The sequence below is a fragment of the Frankliniella occidentalis genome, unplaced genomic scaffold (genome assembly GCF_000697945.3).
Source record: "Frankliniella occidentalis isolate FOCC.00 unplaced genomic scaffold, Focc_3.1 Scaffold5, whole genome shotgun sequence".
NCBI lineage: Eukaryota > Metazoa > Arthropoda > Insecta > Thysanoptera > Thripidae > Frankliniella > Frankliniella occidentalis.
The window spans coordinates 823,712-839,931 of record NW_026267135.1 but is presented as its reverse complement, the minus strand read 5'-3'; the positions used below and the strand labels follow the sequence as shown (position 1 = coordinate 839,931).

Genomic DNA, 16,220 nt, shown 5'->3' with positions numbered 1-16,220 from the left:
CCCCCCCCATTAGCGCCCCTGGCGGCAACTTTGCCACAGGCCACCCCTCCAGCCGGCCGGCTGAAGTGCGGAGCAGTGCGTCAGTGCGACGCTCGTCCGGTGAGACCCTAGACTTGTGGCCTCCTAGTCGCGACTGACTGTGGAGTGAAGCTGAACCCTAATGGAGCCCATCGGCCAACAGCTTCTTTCGTTTTAAGCGGCCGGTTGTGCTACACTTGAAATTTTAAACCATCGACTTCTTTGTCATTTCCTTTTATGAAAACTGACGACTTTAGTGTGTATCTTCCACTATGAGTAAATCTGCAAGAATACATGCACATCCGTGCATTGTTTGCAACGAACTCGTTGAGAAAAGCCTTTGTCAGGATCATCCATGGTTATATGGACTTGCCTGCCCTAACTGCTTAGTAAGCATAAGCCATGGCTGCCTTAATGGTGGTACAGTTAGTAGGTGTAATTGGTTTAAAAAAAAAGAAACTTTCATAATGTGATGCCCTTAACAGGTAACCTGCAAGTCTACATCTGCAAAGTGGTTCAATACCGTATCATTTGAGGTATTCCCCCCCCCCCCCCCCCACAACATACGATTTTACAGTGAGCTTAAAGATAATGTGTTTTTTACCATTTTATTCAACAGTGTGAAAATTGTGGTGACATAAAGAACTTGACTATTCACTTGGACAGGTATTTTATTTCTATTATTATTTTGATCTGCTTCCCATACTTGTTTGCGATATTTCATTGATATTAACTAATCAGTTATTGATTCCAGACTGGTTTGTTTGAATTGCATTGATCATGACAGTGATAAAAGTTCCTCAAAAGCCAGATATGATTGGATGGAAAAGGTGCATGAAAATTCATCTTTTCTTTTTAATATTACTTGTCTATTCCCTGATGACATTTAAATTTTTTTAATTCACAGATAACATTGCTGCATCTGAAAAACAAACGAGAAAAGAGGCCCCTTAGAGTTCTTTCTCTGTTTGATGGAATTGGAACTGGTACAGTTTTATTAAATTTTCCCAATTAATGTTAGTGCATTTTATCAAATGACTTCTTTTTATTTCTTATGATTTCAGCACTTCTTGTATTGGATACCCTAGGATTTGAGATTGAAGAGTACTTTTCCTGTGAAATAGATGATGCAGCATTAGCTGTTCTAAATTTTCACTTTCATGGCAGGATCAAGCACTTGGGTTCTGTTAATACTTTAACTGCAGAGAAGCTGCGGTCTCTTGGCCACATAGATCTACTTCTTGGTGGGTCTCCTTGTAACGAACTTAGTTTAGCTAATCCATGTCGAAAAGGACTTTATGGTACGTACCTTCAACCTGGTGGACATCAATTTAAAGAACAAAGTTAATTAGAAAATTTTATTATTTTATTTTACTCTCAAGATCCAACAACATCCGGAGTACTCTTTTTTGACTTCAATAGAGTTCTTAAATTTCTTCAAGCATCTTCTATCAGAAATGGCCGAATGTTCTTCTGGCTTTTTGAGAATGTTGCAGCTATGCCGCATGACTTCAGGGACACCATTTCTAAGTAAGACTGCCCCCACAAACAGCAAATCGTCATCAGGACACCATATTAACATATTTATGACCAAATCAGGTCAAATTAAGGCCAAAAACGTGTCACTTTGACATAAATATGACCTGTTAGACCTATTTGAGACATCTTCCTGTTTGTTGATTGATTTACATTTTGTTTTTGTTTTTTGTTGTTTTAAATGTTTTCTATTTTCCATTAATTTATCATTATTTTATTCAGAACACTGAATTGTAAACCAGCAACATGGGATGCCATTCAATTTCTACCAGCCAAAAGAGCTCGTTTATTTTGGGGGAATATTCCTGAAATGCATCGAAAGCAGATTGTGAACACACCTCCTCCATTACTTGATGATATACTCGAGCCATACCGCAAAGCTTTGGTACAATCTTTACCGACCCTGACTACTACCTTCCATTCACAAACAAGTGGTATGTATGATTAAGCAAACTTTTACGATTTCCCAAGTACTAGTTTTCTTCATGTAAATGCGATCAATATTGCAGGTAAAGAACTGCAGTTGCCTGTGATGCAAGATGGAAATGAAGATGGTTTACTTATCACTGAAAGGGAACGACTATTCGGGTTTCCCAGCCACTTCACAGATGCAGATATCTCTCTCACTAAGCGTCAACGTTTGCTAGGTAGAGCATGGAGTGTGCCTGTAATTGAAGAAATTCTATTTCCTTTGACAACATTATACAAAAAGCGACAATTAAAGCATTAAGATGTTCAGTGTCATTGTGATTTTGGTATGATAAATTATACAAAAACGTATAGATAACTTTTTACTAAGAGCTGTAAATTATAAAAAAATATGAAACATAACATACAGAAGTACTTATGAATAAAAGATAGACAAGTTTTGCAAATTAATAATAAGTGACTGTTACAATGCTTATCATGTCCTTGTTGATGAAAACAACCAAACCTACCACTGTAAAAGTAAATAAACAGGTGCTGTTGAAATGCATGTATGGTTTACATTACAAAGTTTATACCTTATGAGGAAGTCCAACTATCTGATGATCCATCCATCAAGGCACCCAGATAAATATGGCAGAACTTAGTGTTACAATGATAGTAAATTCCAGTCGTAAGAGAAAATGCAGTAGAAAGCAAGGTGTTCACATTTAAAAACAGTATCATCATACTAGATCACATTTTTTTTGCTACATACATTAAAAAGACACAAACTTGCGAAACTGTAACAGAAGATCCCAGCAGTTTCTAAAGGTCATGGGAAGAGCAAACAAACTAGCCTACCTAATGAATAAATCATCAAAGGAGCAAAATAAAAACAATTGCATTTTGTCGATAGGAGAAGCAGATCTGTTCCAAGACAAGGAAAAATTGGGGTAGACTTTCCCTCCAAATACCATAAAAAGCCTTGAAGAATCATGAACAGTTTTCAATAAGAGTTTCAAGTAATAATTTTAATACATTATGGGTACAAAATACAATACAAATCAACAGATCTTATATGAATACACCACCTGACAGTTAGAGATACAATTTCCATTCCAGACCATGCATCAACATTAGTGTAACAGTACATACCTGCAAAATATGGTACTTTCAACCTGAGCAATTGCTTTCAAACATGTTAGAAGAATCCAAGCACCATGCCTAAAGCAACTCGTTTCATTTCTCAAAATAGTAAAGAAAGGCCTTATCTTGAATCTTTCACCAATTGGGTCATATACAATAGTTTTTTAGAAATATATAGAAAAGAGGCATACAGCAAAAGAGTTATTAGAGGCATGGCAACATACATGGCAAGTTATTGAAAGAACATCCAAACATCCACCAACTTACACCCTCGTCCATATCAATGGCATCTAGTACTAAATATTTAAGAGACTGATTCAGGCTACAATCATATTTAAGCATAAAATATCTAGAACAAATACTTATTGCAAAATGAAAATTCCATACATAACACACTATTCCTATGTTAGACTTTGTTCTTATTCATTAAGGTACGTACATTTTGTACTTGTATGAATTAAGGTGTTAAACTACATAAGAGGGTTAAATTATTGTCCCATACCTATCGTTGAGTGAACAGGCATTGGTATTTTTTACATTGACATGTACACTCCATCATAAATTTACAGATTACCAGTCATTTATTACTTTCTAGTCTGCATATTTGTAAAATGCTGACAAGGACACAAGGTTAAGATGAGGATGTGAGTTTCATATAGAATTTCTTATGCTCTGAGTACAAATTAAATCTGGTTGGAACAAGACAATTGGAGCATTAGGGTGACGTAATAAGTTGGTAATACCATCTATGGTAAAAATTCAAAGTAAGACAATGACTAGAAGCTATTTCTGAGATATATTGCAAGATATACAATAATATCTACAGACATTGCAATAAATAAACTTAGAAAATTAATAATTCTGAAAGCCATTTCATCTGCAAATCAAGCAGATGGCCTGGGAAGAAATTAGAATGACATGCAGCCAATAATAAATCTCAGTGGGAAAAATGTATGTAAATAATTCATAGTATTTCACATAAATAAAGTTTAAACAAGATAGATAGTATTGCTTGGCAGTACATCTACTTATTTGAATAAATAATAAGTAATACAATCCATTTAAGAGTCCTTGCTTTCACTGCATTCAAATATTGACATTTCATTGACTAAAATTAACAGGAACAAGGGGTTTGCACAATACTGCACTGTTGTGTAAGTAATGCCACACTTCAAATAAAGCAATAATTCAAATGGGCTGAAAGAGTTTGCAATAACCACATAGGGGTACATAAAGACCGTGTAAAGACCACTCAAAACCTCAAATGCAAGATCTCTGTTTGGAAATATAAATAAAAATGAGATTTAGAGTTTTACATGACACTGCAGAAATTTTCTTGAAGATCTAGAGTTATTGCCGATTGTAACAGCTCTGAGCTATTGAGGAACACTAATGACATTATCTAACAGTCAATGCGTAAATTTAGTACCTATAGCCTTACAAAATAATTCATTTAATCAATACTCCAATGTTAGAGATGTAAAGATTGCAAGAAAAAAAAAAGTTGAGTCCTTTTAATTGACAATTTGGTCATGAGAGGTATTGAATCAGTGGCAGTAAATCTTTTGGTCAAAGTGTTTCACTCCAAATCTAATGTTTAGAATCATTTCAAAATAGAGTAACAGCAACAGTCAAAAGAATGCACCCACAACAATAAAAGCCTTGAAGTACCTGTTTTCAATAACATTACTCAACATGTTGTGTCTTTCATGTTTCCAACACAAAAACCAAAATTTCTGAGCCTTGACAAGTTTCCAACTGATATTCTATGAATAACCAACCTTGGAAATTATACATATCAATCTTTTTAAAAAATTTCAGTCACTACCCTGAGTCACTACACACTAAACATAAGTCAGTATTTTTACTATGTGATAGTTGGTTAGATGATGCATTCTTACATAGAATATGTCAAGTCTTTCATCTCAGGGATCTGTTGACGTAAAAGATGACAGTATAAACATTTTGTTACCTAAATAATAGGTAAACGCAGCAAATACATAAATAAACAATAGGGAAAGTGCAAGGGTCATGTACAACATTTAGGTGAGATGGCACAAAGCAAAAATAATGTATCAATATCAAACATTGCACATGGTGAATTTCATAACAGGAATTAGAAAGAAAGCTGTTGCAAGGCATCAACAACTCTAGGATGGAACTTATCTGCTTTGTTGTAAACAGTGCAGAATAAATAGTTAATAAAATGCAAACCCCAGCACTCCACAAATTTCCAAATAATAAAATAAATCGAAGCAGTCAATCAAACAAACAATCAAACAAACAACCAAAAAAAAAAAAAAATAAAGACAAAAAAAGGCAAACATGAAAATTTCCAGTACACATTCTAAATCATTAAGATTAAATGGAGTACATAATTTTGCCAAGTGCCCCTTTTGTTCTGGAGGACTAATACTGTGTATCTTTGGATGCTTATTTTCACTAAGCAAAACAAACAAAAAAAAAAAAATCAATCAAGACTTCTTTAAAAGCAATAGATTAATAAAATAGGGATGGATAAAAGAAAGGAGACAGAAAACTGGAGGTAAGTAGATACACCAATGCACTAAATTAGCTATCATAGCTAGAGGACCCATGGTCACCATGAGCTGGGCTGGGTGGGGTACTTGGGTTACTGCTGTTATTTGATGCAATAGAGTGACGGGGACTACCGCCACTTGCTGAAGCCTCCTGGATGGAATTTAAAAAAAGTTTTCAAAATACAGGCACTTTCAGTAATAACAAAAAATAATTTTTAAAGATCGATAAGTTTTTGAAACGTACCCTCATAATATCGTGCAGAGAGGACACACTGGAATGGCTGGGATGTGATAGAGAGGACATTGACGCCAAAGGGTCCGCGCTGTTACCAACAGCACCGTCGTTGGGCGCCGAGTCGGGAGAGCGAGGGAGGGAGGGCGGTGTGACCGACGGGCGAGGTGGAGCGACGCCGCGCCTGGAAGACATACTGGATCCTGGAACGGAAAGCGCAACCATGACATACACGACCCCAGTCAGGACCCACTCGAGCACAGCGAAGAGCGTCAATAAGTCGTCCCAACCATTCAGTCCTGTGTAGCTCGGTGGAGGGGTCCGCTGCATGTTTCCTGACATTCGCCGCTGTTCTTGGTGCGGCGGCGGGTGAGGAGCATGTCTTGGAGGAGTGGCAGACATCTTGGCAGACGTTGAGGCGGCAGTGTGAAAACCACCCTGCAAGAGAGGCAGCCACGTTAGAGGGGTTCACCGCACGACAACATCCAAACTACAGTTTACTGACGAGTCATGTTACCCTTTGATCAGCTGTCTCTAGAGTTGTTGGCAGATCCAAAAGTCTTTGAATTTGAATGCCATCACCAGGACCCATGTGACTTATGTGATTAAAATTGGTTGGAGCTGATATCATCTTTGATCTGCGGTCCGGTGCTCTGGTGGCTCTGTGGCCCTCCCTCATGGAGAACCTTCGGCGAGGACGAGGAACAACTCGGCCAGAGGCATCTACTCCAGTTACATTAATTTGTTCTCTTTGATGGACGTTACAAATGTAGATTATGTGTGGCATATCATTAATCACACACATGCTGAGAGATCCAGACGAATTAAGAGGACGAGCTCTCTTCACATTTATTGTCTGTACCCATTCTCCAGAGGCAGCATTAAACACATCAATGTGTGTCTCAGTATAGACCATTAGGTGTCCATCGCAATAACTCACAAAGAGAGGTATAGCAGGATACATAATTTCACGGTCACGAGACTTTCGGCCTTGGGTATCAACATACAGACCAAGAGTTTGGAAAACAAGAAGAAACTCTCCTCGAGATAACTCCACACATCGCATGGCATCAACAGCACTGTAGGCTAAAAATCCTAGAAGTTGGTTATCCGGATGGACTAAAGAGATAGCATGATGATCTCCAGCAATACTATAAACACTGAATCCAGATTGGTATCCAATACAAAGCCTTCCTTCACTTAAAATATTGAGGGATTGAGCTGTTGTAGGTAGCATTACCTCTCTCAAGCGCTTATGACGTGTTTTTGTACGAGTTATTTCATAAATTATAACTTGAGAAGTGTTCTGCAGAAGAAAGAAAAGAATTTTTTCAAACAGGTCAATAATAAAAGTACTACAACTACTCCTACTAGGTACTAATAAAGATAACAATAAAAGAAAGATTTAGGTACCTGTCTTTTGATTGCCACACACAGACAATAGCTGGATTGAGGTAATCGAGACATCACACCAGTGGCAAAGGTCAAGCAGCCTTTTGTTTCAGCAACCTTAATCCATTCTACATCATCCCCATCCAATGCACGAACAGGTATGAGACGAACATGACGTTGCTTTCCAGACAGGACCACTAGTAACTGCTCTTCTGGCACATACTCCAACTGGTACACTTTCTTGCCTTCTCCAACACGAGCCATTTCTATCAAAAAATAATTGAAAGAAAAACAGAAAAATTACAGATCACACACACAACATTTCAACATTTCAAGAATATACAATCCAAATACACAACACAATCTATACTAAAGGAAAAGAAGAGAATAAGTTACCATTGCGATCCAAATCCAAGCAGAACAACCCTTCTTCTGTTCCAATGACTAGACGATCAGGATCAATAATTGCACCTGACATGGCATTTTTTATGAAGGCAAGTGTGTTGTCCAGTAATTCCTTTGCTCGGAATATCTGCAGAAAGAGAAATATGAAAAGGATCATTCAAAGAAAAAGAAAATTAAAAAGCAATAACATTTTTGTTGCTAGTAACTTACAGTGGTGTTTGGAAGATTGTTACGTTTCAGAATGCGATGTAGTTCACTCAGGGCAACTACCCACTTTGTCTTTTCACTTTCAGTGTCAGCCAGCATCAATGTGTGATTTTTAAGCCAGGGAGGATCCATGAGAGATGTTGTAATCTACACACAATGCAAAAATAAATACAAAATAAGTGTTTTTCATGAATTGGATGAACACAAGAACTATATACAAATAAATATATAGTAATAACAACAAAAAACAAATGAAACAATATGAAAAAAATACAAACCCTAAAAATGCATGGAATATCTTTCTTTGTAGCATGTATGACATCAGATTCCCGAACAGAGCTCACAGCAAAATCTTCATCCCTCATGTCTAAAACTTGTGACACATATACAGATGGCAGGGCATTGCGGTCAGGTGAAATATCATAGAGGAAAAGTTTGAAGTCACAGACAACAACAAACTGCCTGACCCATCCCTTTTTGACTCCACCTGTTTTTGGTACCTTCACATACCCTTCGTAAGCAGTTCCGATGCCTCTAGTGGGATCAATCCCCAGAGGTCTTTTGGCTGGAAAGAAAGAAAGAGAGATAAAATAAGTGACATTTAACTGCATTAAGTTTCCATCAGCACATTCAGTACATACTTTGATCTGGTGGTACCGGGCATACAGCTGGAACTTTATCACAACAGGACATGTGACAAGCAAATCCACAAACTTCACATACAACCCCTTGTCTGGTCAACCCCACCATGAGTGATGTACAATGATTGCATTTGGTTGGGGAACTGAACGTGCGAACAAGAAATTGGTGAGATTTTGGTTTCATGGCAGCAATGTTCATGTGATGGGGAACTAGATGAGGAGGTAGTTTGCCACCACTATGATGGCCCATACTGAGATTCAAATCCAATCCAAGTGGAGAGCCCGGATCCTGGAAAGATTTAGAACAAACAGATAAGCATTAGAAACATTGCGTATGTGGTCAAATGTGTACATTGTACACTCAACAACCTACAAATAATAAAAAGTTGTTTTCATAGAGAATTGCAAAAGAATTTTACCTGAAATACCACTACTATGACCAAATACACACCTTAATGTTGATGTAATATAAAAACTTACACCCAGAGCTGCTATTACTAATACAATCCATTGAGATGACAAGACTACAAGTACAATATGACCTTAATGAGATCGTTATTGACAAACTAAACAAATTGGGATTGGCATATGTTTTTTTGGTGTTTTTGTTTTTTTCTGGGGGGAGGGGGATGCAGAGAAGTCTCACTTTAAAAGCAGGACAAGTACTATATACTGATGTAGTCTGCAACTTAACATGCCTTCATATACCACTGCAATGTTAGCCTTATCTTATCAGCTTTTGAAAAATAAACAGAGCCATTTCTACCAATGGAACAGGCTTCATCTAAAAAGCATAAAAACTCCACTAGGATATAATTTATTGTTCTTTAGAAAGTTTCCATGTACAAGAAGAAACCTCATGTGATAAAAGAAGGCATTTAAAAAGATAGAAATGAAACCAGTTTATTAGAATTAAAATATCAGTTTAACTTCTAATAAAATAAAATGTAGAATCAATTTATTGAGTAGGCTCATTTGAAACATGGCAAGAGAAGCATGCTAACATAGGGGAAACACTAAATAAAAAGAAAAAGAAGCAAGCAAATACAGAGAAACAGAAAAACATGCTTTGCTAAACACAATCATTACACCCTTTATTTCAACACATGTATTGTTTCTATTAACATAAATGTATACAAATTTGAACACATGCAATATCGTAATTTCAGAGGAACAGATACAACAGACACATCCTAGAGAACTACTTAACATTTGCAAAAAGAAAAGTAGCCCGATGCCCAATAAAAGACTTTTTTTTTAACACCATGCATACATGCCTCACATACAAGCTCACATGCAAACCAAGCCCAGAAACAATCAGTCAGGAGACCAGATACTTCAGAAGTCACATGACAATGTTCTCCATGAAGAAGAGAAACTAACAACTAGGTAAATCTAAACCATTCGATTTATATTCAGCAGGTAACTGTAGCTTCACACCATAATGACTAGATCATGACTATGGCACTTACCAGTGCAAGAGCGCCACATATGTTGACCACATTAAAAATAATTGAATTGGATTTAAGAGGAGTGACTATAATAAAACTAACCTCTTCAAGTTCACGTTTCAGCACATATGTTGATGTAGTAAATTAAATAGATGCCAAAATACTTGAAACTAGAGAGGGTACAACAAAATTGAGCAGAGGGACTAGAGTGAATATTGTGCAATCATTGAAAATTTCTCTGATCACTGTAAATAAAAGACTACAACAGTAATATGACAGCTGTTGTCCTATACATTCACACTACATTACGTACTATTTCATGCAGTAATGAGGGAAATAGGAGATACGTACAAAGTGCTTTCTACCCAAACCAACTTTGACATACATGTACAGGCAAAACAGGTCTGGCTATACACAAATACCATTACTACCCACAAAACATAAAATAATTGAAAAAACAAAAGGAAGAAAAAATAGAAAATGTGGACAGTCTAAGAAGAACAAAAACAGAAACCCGAGACATTCAAAAAATGTAGGACAGATGGTGCAGTTAAAATGTGTTTCTACGAATACTTACAATGCTTAGTTCAGAAAGGTTGGACTTGCTACTCGAGACTGATGGAGCCCGGTTGTCTTCAATGTCACCCTCTTCACTTTCAACAGACCCTCCATGGCGAGCAGATGACTCCTTGAGAAAATGGTCCAGGTAGGACATTTGAGATGAGGGTCTTTCCAGGACTGAAAATAATAAATAATCATTAAAATCAAGAATGTGAATCAAAGTGATAGATAAATCAAGAGAGAGCTTTGATGATAATATCCTCATTAAGGTATAACAGGAATGCCTTCAAATAATTGGAAAGGCGAGGAAAAGGGGCATTCAGAAGGGTAACACAAGCACAGGAGGGGCTAAGAAAACTACCAATATAATGTGATGAAAACACACAAAAACCGCTGCACACTTAACACAAGGGGTTGAAAGGAATTCTTTTTACAATGCAGTGCATATCTGAATTAAAGATAGGGAAACAAGCCAAGCTTCTTCTATACCTCATTATGTTGCATTATTGAATTAAAGTTGATTTGCCATAAGATGTGCTCACATGGCTATGGCTAGTGAAGTTCATAATGAACAAATTACTCCCATTTCGGTAACCTATGTAATGTAGTACATTCTAGAACCCGATTCGGAACTACGATTCTCAGTAGAAGCTGAACTTAGTTTGTTGGTGGAAATGGCACAGTCGTAAGGAAGAGTTATGGGGTAGCACAAAAACATGTTGAAATTCACACATCACCCAACTATAGCATACACAAAGAGAACTGCATTTGCAGGATAATTTAGCCTAGCTTTGCATCAACCAAGTTCAATTGGGTGCTTATAGCTTGAAATGTGCATTTACATCTCTTTTTAATAGGGATTGGAAGCAAGCAAAGTATTGGCAGAAATGAGTCCAATTGGGTTAACTGACAAAGGGTGTGGGACTTAACTGGCAGTTGAAACAACCCTCTACTGCGGATAGAGATACTGTAATTCAACTAAAAATTATAGCCTTTTATTTTATTGCACAGCAAACACTGTCTCCAAATAAGTCCAGCTCAATGACACAAATGTGTTGAAGAAGCTTTTAGATACGTAATTGATAGTCTTGAATGCCAGTAATGAGTTTTTCTGTGACCGTGAGAATGTGCAGTTAAGACCACACCATGACTCGACTCAGTGTTCCACATTAAGTTCAATTTTACCCAATTAGCATACCATTACCAGGCAGCAAAATTTTCCAAAACATGTTTCAGGAACATTAAGAGAGGATATGGAAACAAATCAAAAAGTAATTATAAATTGCGCAAAGTTGAAATTAGATAAAAAAAAAGTTTTAAATGTGTCAATCCAACAAAGCATTAAAATATGTATCTAAATCATTCAGACTTGCTGTTTCTCTCTCATTTGACAACACAAGCTATTCACGGTACGTACATGTGTACATAATGCACAAGTAGAAAAAAGGAATTATTAGCCTAGGTAATGCGAGCAGGTAATGCAGCAATGGGCATCGGACATTGGGCAGCGTACATTACCAGAAACCCTGGCGATGCAGAATGGAGAAAGAGGGGACATGGACCCCAACAGTCACAAATACATTCGCATAAGGAGCAGGATAATGCCCCAAATGCAAGTTGTCACACCGATAAACAGAGGAACTTTGTCTACACAGACACGATGAAAAAAGAAAAAAAAGGAGAATATCACCAAAACCTGCAGACAACCTCACTACCCATTTAGTGCAATCATTGCAAGTCATGGAAACTACTGAAGGCCTGTCCTATAAACACACTGGAACCTTCAGAAAGCGCACAACACTTTTATACAAATATAAACTGCTTCAAGCAGATTAGAGAAGGAAATATTATGATTACATTTGAATATGTGCACAAATTAAAATGTCTAGAGAGTCTAAATGAGGAGACAAAAAGGGCTTCTACAATTTAAAATGTTTTCTTTAAAATATCACTTGTGTGAGCCAATAATGGATTACCAATGTGATACCAATGTGACTTTCAGAAAAAGAAAAAGGAATATGGGTTCCTGGTGGAGGGGGGCTGCTCTCCTAGCCCCAACACCTTGCACATATGCACTCAATGTCAATGTCCTTGTGAAAGCAAGCAAGAGCTGAAGGCTCAAAATTTCTCTATGAGAAAGTAGTAAGAATATCTTAGACTGAAATCACACGAGAGACGACATTACCGATTTAGATTTATGTATGAAGGAATTAATAATGAGCTAAATGATCAAAATGAGCAAATGTGATCAACAGGTAGATTGGCATTGTATTATTGTTTTCAAATACAACCAACAACTGTGCCATCTCTAAAAAGGAGAGATTGAAATAACGGGCAGCTTATATTTGCATAAGTATGGTATGCTGACTGATCTGATGACATGTGTAACAAGAGACAAAAAAAAAAAAAGAAGAAAAAAGACAGTGATTGAAAAGAACTTCAGACCAATTAATTGTAAAATGAAATGCTGTACCGCATGCAATAATTTACAACAACATTCTACAATGAGCACAGCACTGACACAATATGTGATGACTAGTATATGTCTTTTTTGGTGGACAGTAACACCAAACTATTCACTGAACTACAGCTTGGATAATAACATTTACAAATTGCCCTATATATGTCATTCATCACAAAGAGGCAGTTAAATTGTTTTGAATTCAATTCATACTGAAAATGATGCTTTTAATTCCTGTTTTAACTCATTTTAAATTCAGATAGATTATGTAGATATCAAAACTTTAATGTCACTTAATCCAAAATCTAATTACATCTACTTGGTTTCCTTCAGCATCTAATGAGGAACACAAGCCAATCAGAAATAAAAGAAAAGAAAAACATCAGACTACCAGGAAAGAGTTATGAGATACTAGAAGAAAATGAGAGGAAGAGAATTGAAAGAGGAAGTATCCAAAGCCAATTTGTTGTAAATTTCAACGTAAGACACGTAAAGCGCAACATAATCTACAGTTTCAAAAAGTCTTGTTGAAAATTGATAACGCTAAAAAAGGAATAATGACAACATATACAACTTTTACGATAGAAAAATAAGAAAAATCACCATGGTTTCCACTCCTAATAAAAGGTGAGTGTGCAGCTGCAAGCAAAGTGCATAGTGAAATGTCATGAAAAAATATTGCATAGTTCAAGATTAAAGATTATTATTACAGCTTTAAAGATATATCTTCTAAAACTTGGCAGGGTATCCACATCTCTCATCCTCTCTCCAAACCCAAATAAACATAATCTCTTAAAATGTTCAAATCAATAGGAGTAAATAGACTTTTACTTCTATTAGTATTACAACCAAGATTACAACAGTAATGGACATAGCAATTAAGTGGACTGTAAATTTTAATTTGGAGTGGAACAAGGAAAAATCAGGTTGAGTCTGAAGATTTGCAATTGGAAAGACCTATTTTTCAGCCTGCTCTTTCCTTACTTGAGGCCAAGTTAAAATTAATGATGGAAAGACAGATTTTTTTTTTTTGCTTGGTATTGGAAAATATAGGTAAATATAGGGCAATACTTACATCCTTCTCCTGAGTCCAGGCGAGACTGTAATTCCTTTACTTGAGATTCTTTGCGTTTCACATCATGAGCAAGATTGTCCAATCGCTGTCGAACATCCCTCAATTCCCTAGAGAGGAAGAAAACATTTCATGTGATAACTTAAAAATACATTTGGGTACAACATGCTGTAGATTGTTCTTTTCAAGATTTCGCCAAGGGAATCAGATGCTGTAGACTAACATATGAATAAAGACTTACTTTTGGGCAGCTATCAACTCTGATCGAGTTTTGCTTAGTTCTTCACTTATTGCCTGCTTTGCCTGAATTTCAGACTGCAAGCTACTTTGAAGATTTAAAAGCTCCATTTTATCAAGTTTTTGACTGCGTCTGTTTCTCCAATTCTTGTCCTGTTGAAGAAATTTCAAAGTTTAGGTGATTGGAGAAAGTAGTAGATCGATAGAACAATAAATTCATTGCCTAGCATGATGGCACATACAGCAGCTGGAGTGTTGCCCACTCCTGAATGTTTTAAGTATTCTAGTTCTTCAGTCATCTTGGTGGCGAGAGCTTGCAAGTATCCTCTTGCATCCTTTTCATCACTAACCCTGCAACAAGTTAAAAGTAAAATTTAAAGAGAGACAGTGAGAATACAACAGATGCAAGATGTTTTATTTAAGGCTTGGAATACAACATTATTGTAAAAGTGAAAACAATATTACTATTATGAAAAAAAGTGAAATACCATACCATTGAATGATCTCTGTTATTTGAGCCTCCCACTGAGCTATGGCATCTTTTTTTGTTCTCAAATCTTCATAATCACTTTCAAGTTGTCTTCGTTCAGCTTGCATACGTGCCAAAGCATCTCGGGCCTAAAACAAAATTAATACAATGAGATTTCTGGTTCAACAACATCAAAATAATCCTATCTGCAAAAACTTCTTACCGATTCCATCTCAATCATGAGTTTCTTATTCTCGTCAAGTAGCATTGCCTTATCCCTATCATGCCTTCTACTTAACTCAGCAACTGCTTCTTCACTGTCTGCTACACTCTCAAGCCGAATTGAATCTAAACGATCCTTGAATACAGCCACCTGTGATGGTTCAATTTATTTAATCAAAATTCAATTTTGTTGTGGGCTGTTCACTACAGTGGCACAGAGATGAAATGATAGCTCACTAAAACCATCATTTCACTACTTTAGTTTCACTACCTTTTGCATATTCTAAACTTTCAAAAATACAGTATCTATCTCTTCTACTTGTACATGTCTAGTTCTATATTTTGTTTGACTCGAGTATTGTGAAAATAAAGTTGGATTAGGAAGATAATTTACCTCTCTTTCAAGCACTTCACGTGTGTTGTCAGACTCTTGTAACTGTTCTCTAAGGCTGCAAATCTCCAAGTTGTAGCGAGTCTGTTGCTGGTTTAAGTCTTCATTATACTGCACCTCTATCTTCTCAACTTCAGCTTTAAGGCTGAAAAAAAGAGTTAAGTAATTAAATGAGCTAGCCATGTTGAATGAATTGAAGCATTTGATATCTATTTTAAATACCGAGCTATTTCTTGACTGGCGTGGACAGCAGCAGAACTACTTGTGCTATCAGCACGAGACCTCACTCTTTGTTCTGCCTCTGCTTCAACTTGACGGCAGTACTCTTCACTTCTCTCTCGGAGCTTTCGTTCTTTGGTTGCTTCAGCTATGGCCTCATCAACTCTGGCTTCAAGTTCACGCCTTAGTTTCTCAGCTTTTCTTATATCATTTCGTAATGCATCCACCTTCGACATCACCACTTCCAGCTCTTCTTCCTTGTCCCGCACCTGCCTAGAGAGTTTTTGCTTCTGTTGGCGCAACTCTGACAACCTGCAAAATAAAATGTACCATATTTAAATTGAAAAACATTATGGAAATTGCAGTTTTAGTTTCCTGTTTTAGTCTTAACCTCAACCATGGTCATACTTCATGAAAGCTATTAAACAACATGGTGTACTCAGAAAACATTCTCATAATGACCACTAGGCTTTTGGCTTAGGTTTATTTGGGATCGTGACAAAAAGCATTTCAGTTTGAGTTGACCGCAAGTGGAGTGATAGAGTGAGGGCTGAGGGTAGGCTTATGTTAGTCATTTCAACAGATGTGACTCAATGTTGTTATCAACCCCCC

The 16,220-nt window shown here is 36.7% G+C and overlaps 2 protein-coding genes across 5 annotated transcripts in view; one reads left to right on the top strand and one right to left on the bottom strand.

The window, feature by feature from the left end:
* The first annotated feature begins 87 nt into the window (after positions 1 to 87).
* LOC113206062 (DNA (cytosine-5)-methyltransferase 3C-like) lies at positions 88 to 2,298 on the top strand. The gene is made up of 9 exons (XM_052269373.1): positions 88 to 407; positions 504 to 554; positions 638 to 684; positions 773 to 848; positions 926 to 1,004; positions 1,083 to 1,319; positions 1,401 to 1,548; positions 1,777 to 1,988; positions 2,064 to 2,298. Exons 1-9 carry the CDS (start codon positions 291 to 293, stop codon positions 2,282 to 2,284), a joined length of 1,188 nt encoding a protein of 395 aa, XP_052125333.1. The 5' UTR covers positions 88 to 290; the 3' UTR covers positions 2,285 to 2,298.
* Positions 2,299 to 2,332: 34 nt separating this feature from the next.
* Positions 2,333 to 16,220, bottom strand: part of LOC113206034 (serine/threonine-protein kinase Genghis Khan) — a 16,941-nt gene continuing 3,053 nt past the window's right edge. The window contains exons 12-29 of one of the 4 annotated variants that reach the window (XM_026421919.2): positions 15,612 to 15,920; positions 15,393 to 15,534; positions 15,000 to 15,149; positions 14,801 to 14,925; positions 14,550 to 14,658; positions 14,312 to 14,460; positions 14,074 to 14,180; positions 13,602 to 13,637; positions 10,554 to 10,714; positions 8,526 to 8,814; positions 8,163 to 8,449; positions 7,888 to 8,031; positions 7,669 to 7,804; positions 7,294 to 7,538; positions 6,398 to 7,186; positions 6,171 to 6,318; positions 5,893 to 6,083; positions 2,333 to 5,799 (exon numbers count right to left, since the gene is read on the bottom strand). In XM_026421919.2, the coding sequence (XP_026277704.1) occupies positions 5,680 to 5,799; positions 5,893 to 6,083; positions 6,171 to 6,318; positions 6,398 to 7,186; positions 7,294 to 7,538; positions 7,669 to 7,804; positions 7,888 to 8,031; positions 8,163 to 8,449; positions 8,526 to 8,814; positions 10,554 to 10,714; positions 13,602 to 13,637; positions 14,074 to 14,180; positions 14,312 to 14,460; positions 14,550 to 14,658; positions 14,801 to 14,925; positions 15,000 to 15,149; positions 15,393 to 15,534; positions 15,612 to 15,920 (3,637 nt within the window). In that variant the 3' untranslated portion in view covers positions 2,333 to 5,679. The remainder of the gene's footprint in view (positions 5,800 to 5,892; positions 6,084 to 6,170; positions 6,319 to 6,397; positions 7,187 to 7,293; positions 7,539 to 7,668; positions 7,805 to 7,887; positions 8,032 to 8,162; positions 8,450 to 8,525; positions 8,815 to 10,553; positions 10,715 to 13,601; positions 13,638 to 14,073; positions 14,181 to 14,311; positions 14,461 to 14,549; positions 14,659 to 14,800; positions 14,926 to 14,999; positions 15,150 to 15,392; positions 15,535 to 15,611; positions 15,921 to 16,220) is intronic. The other 3 variants (XM_052269358.1, XM_052269365.1, XM_052269369.1) reach the window with 3 other exon arrangements.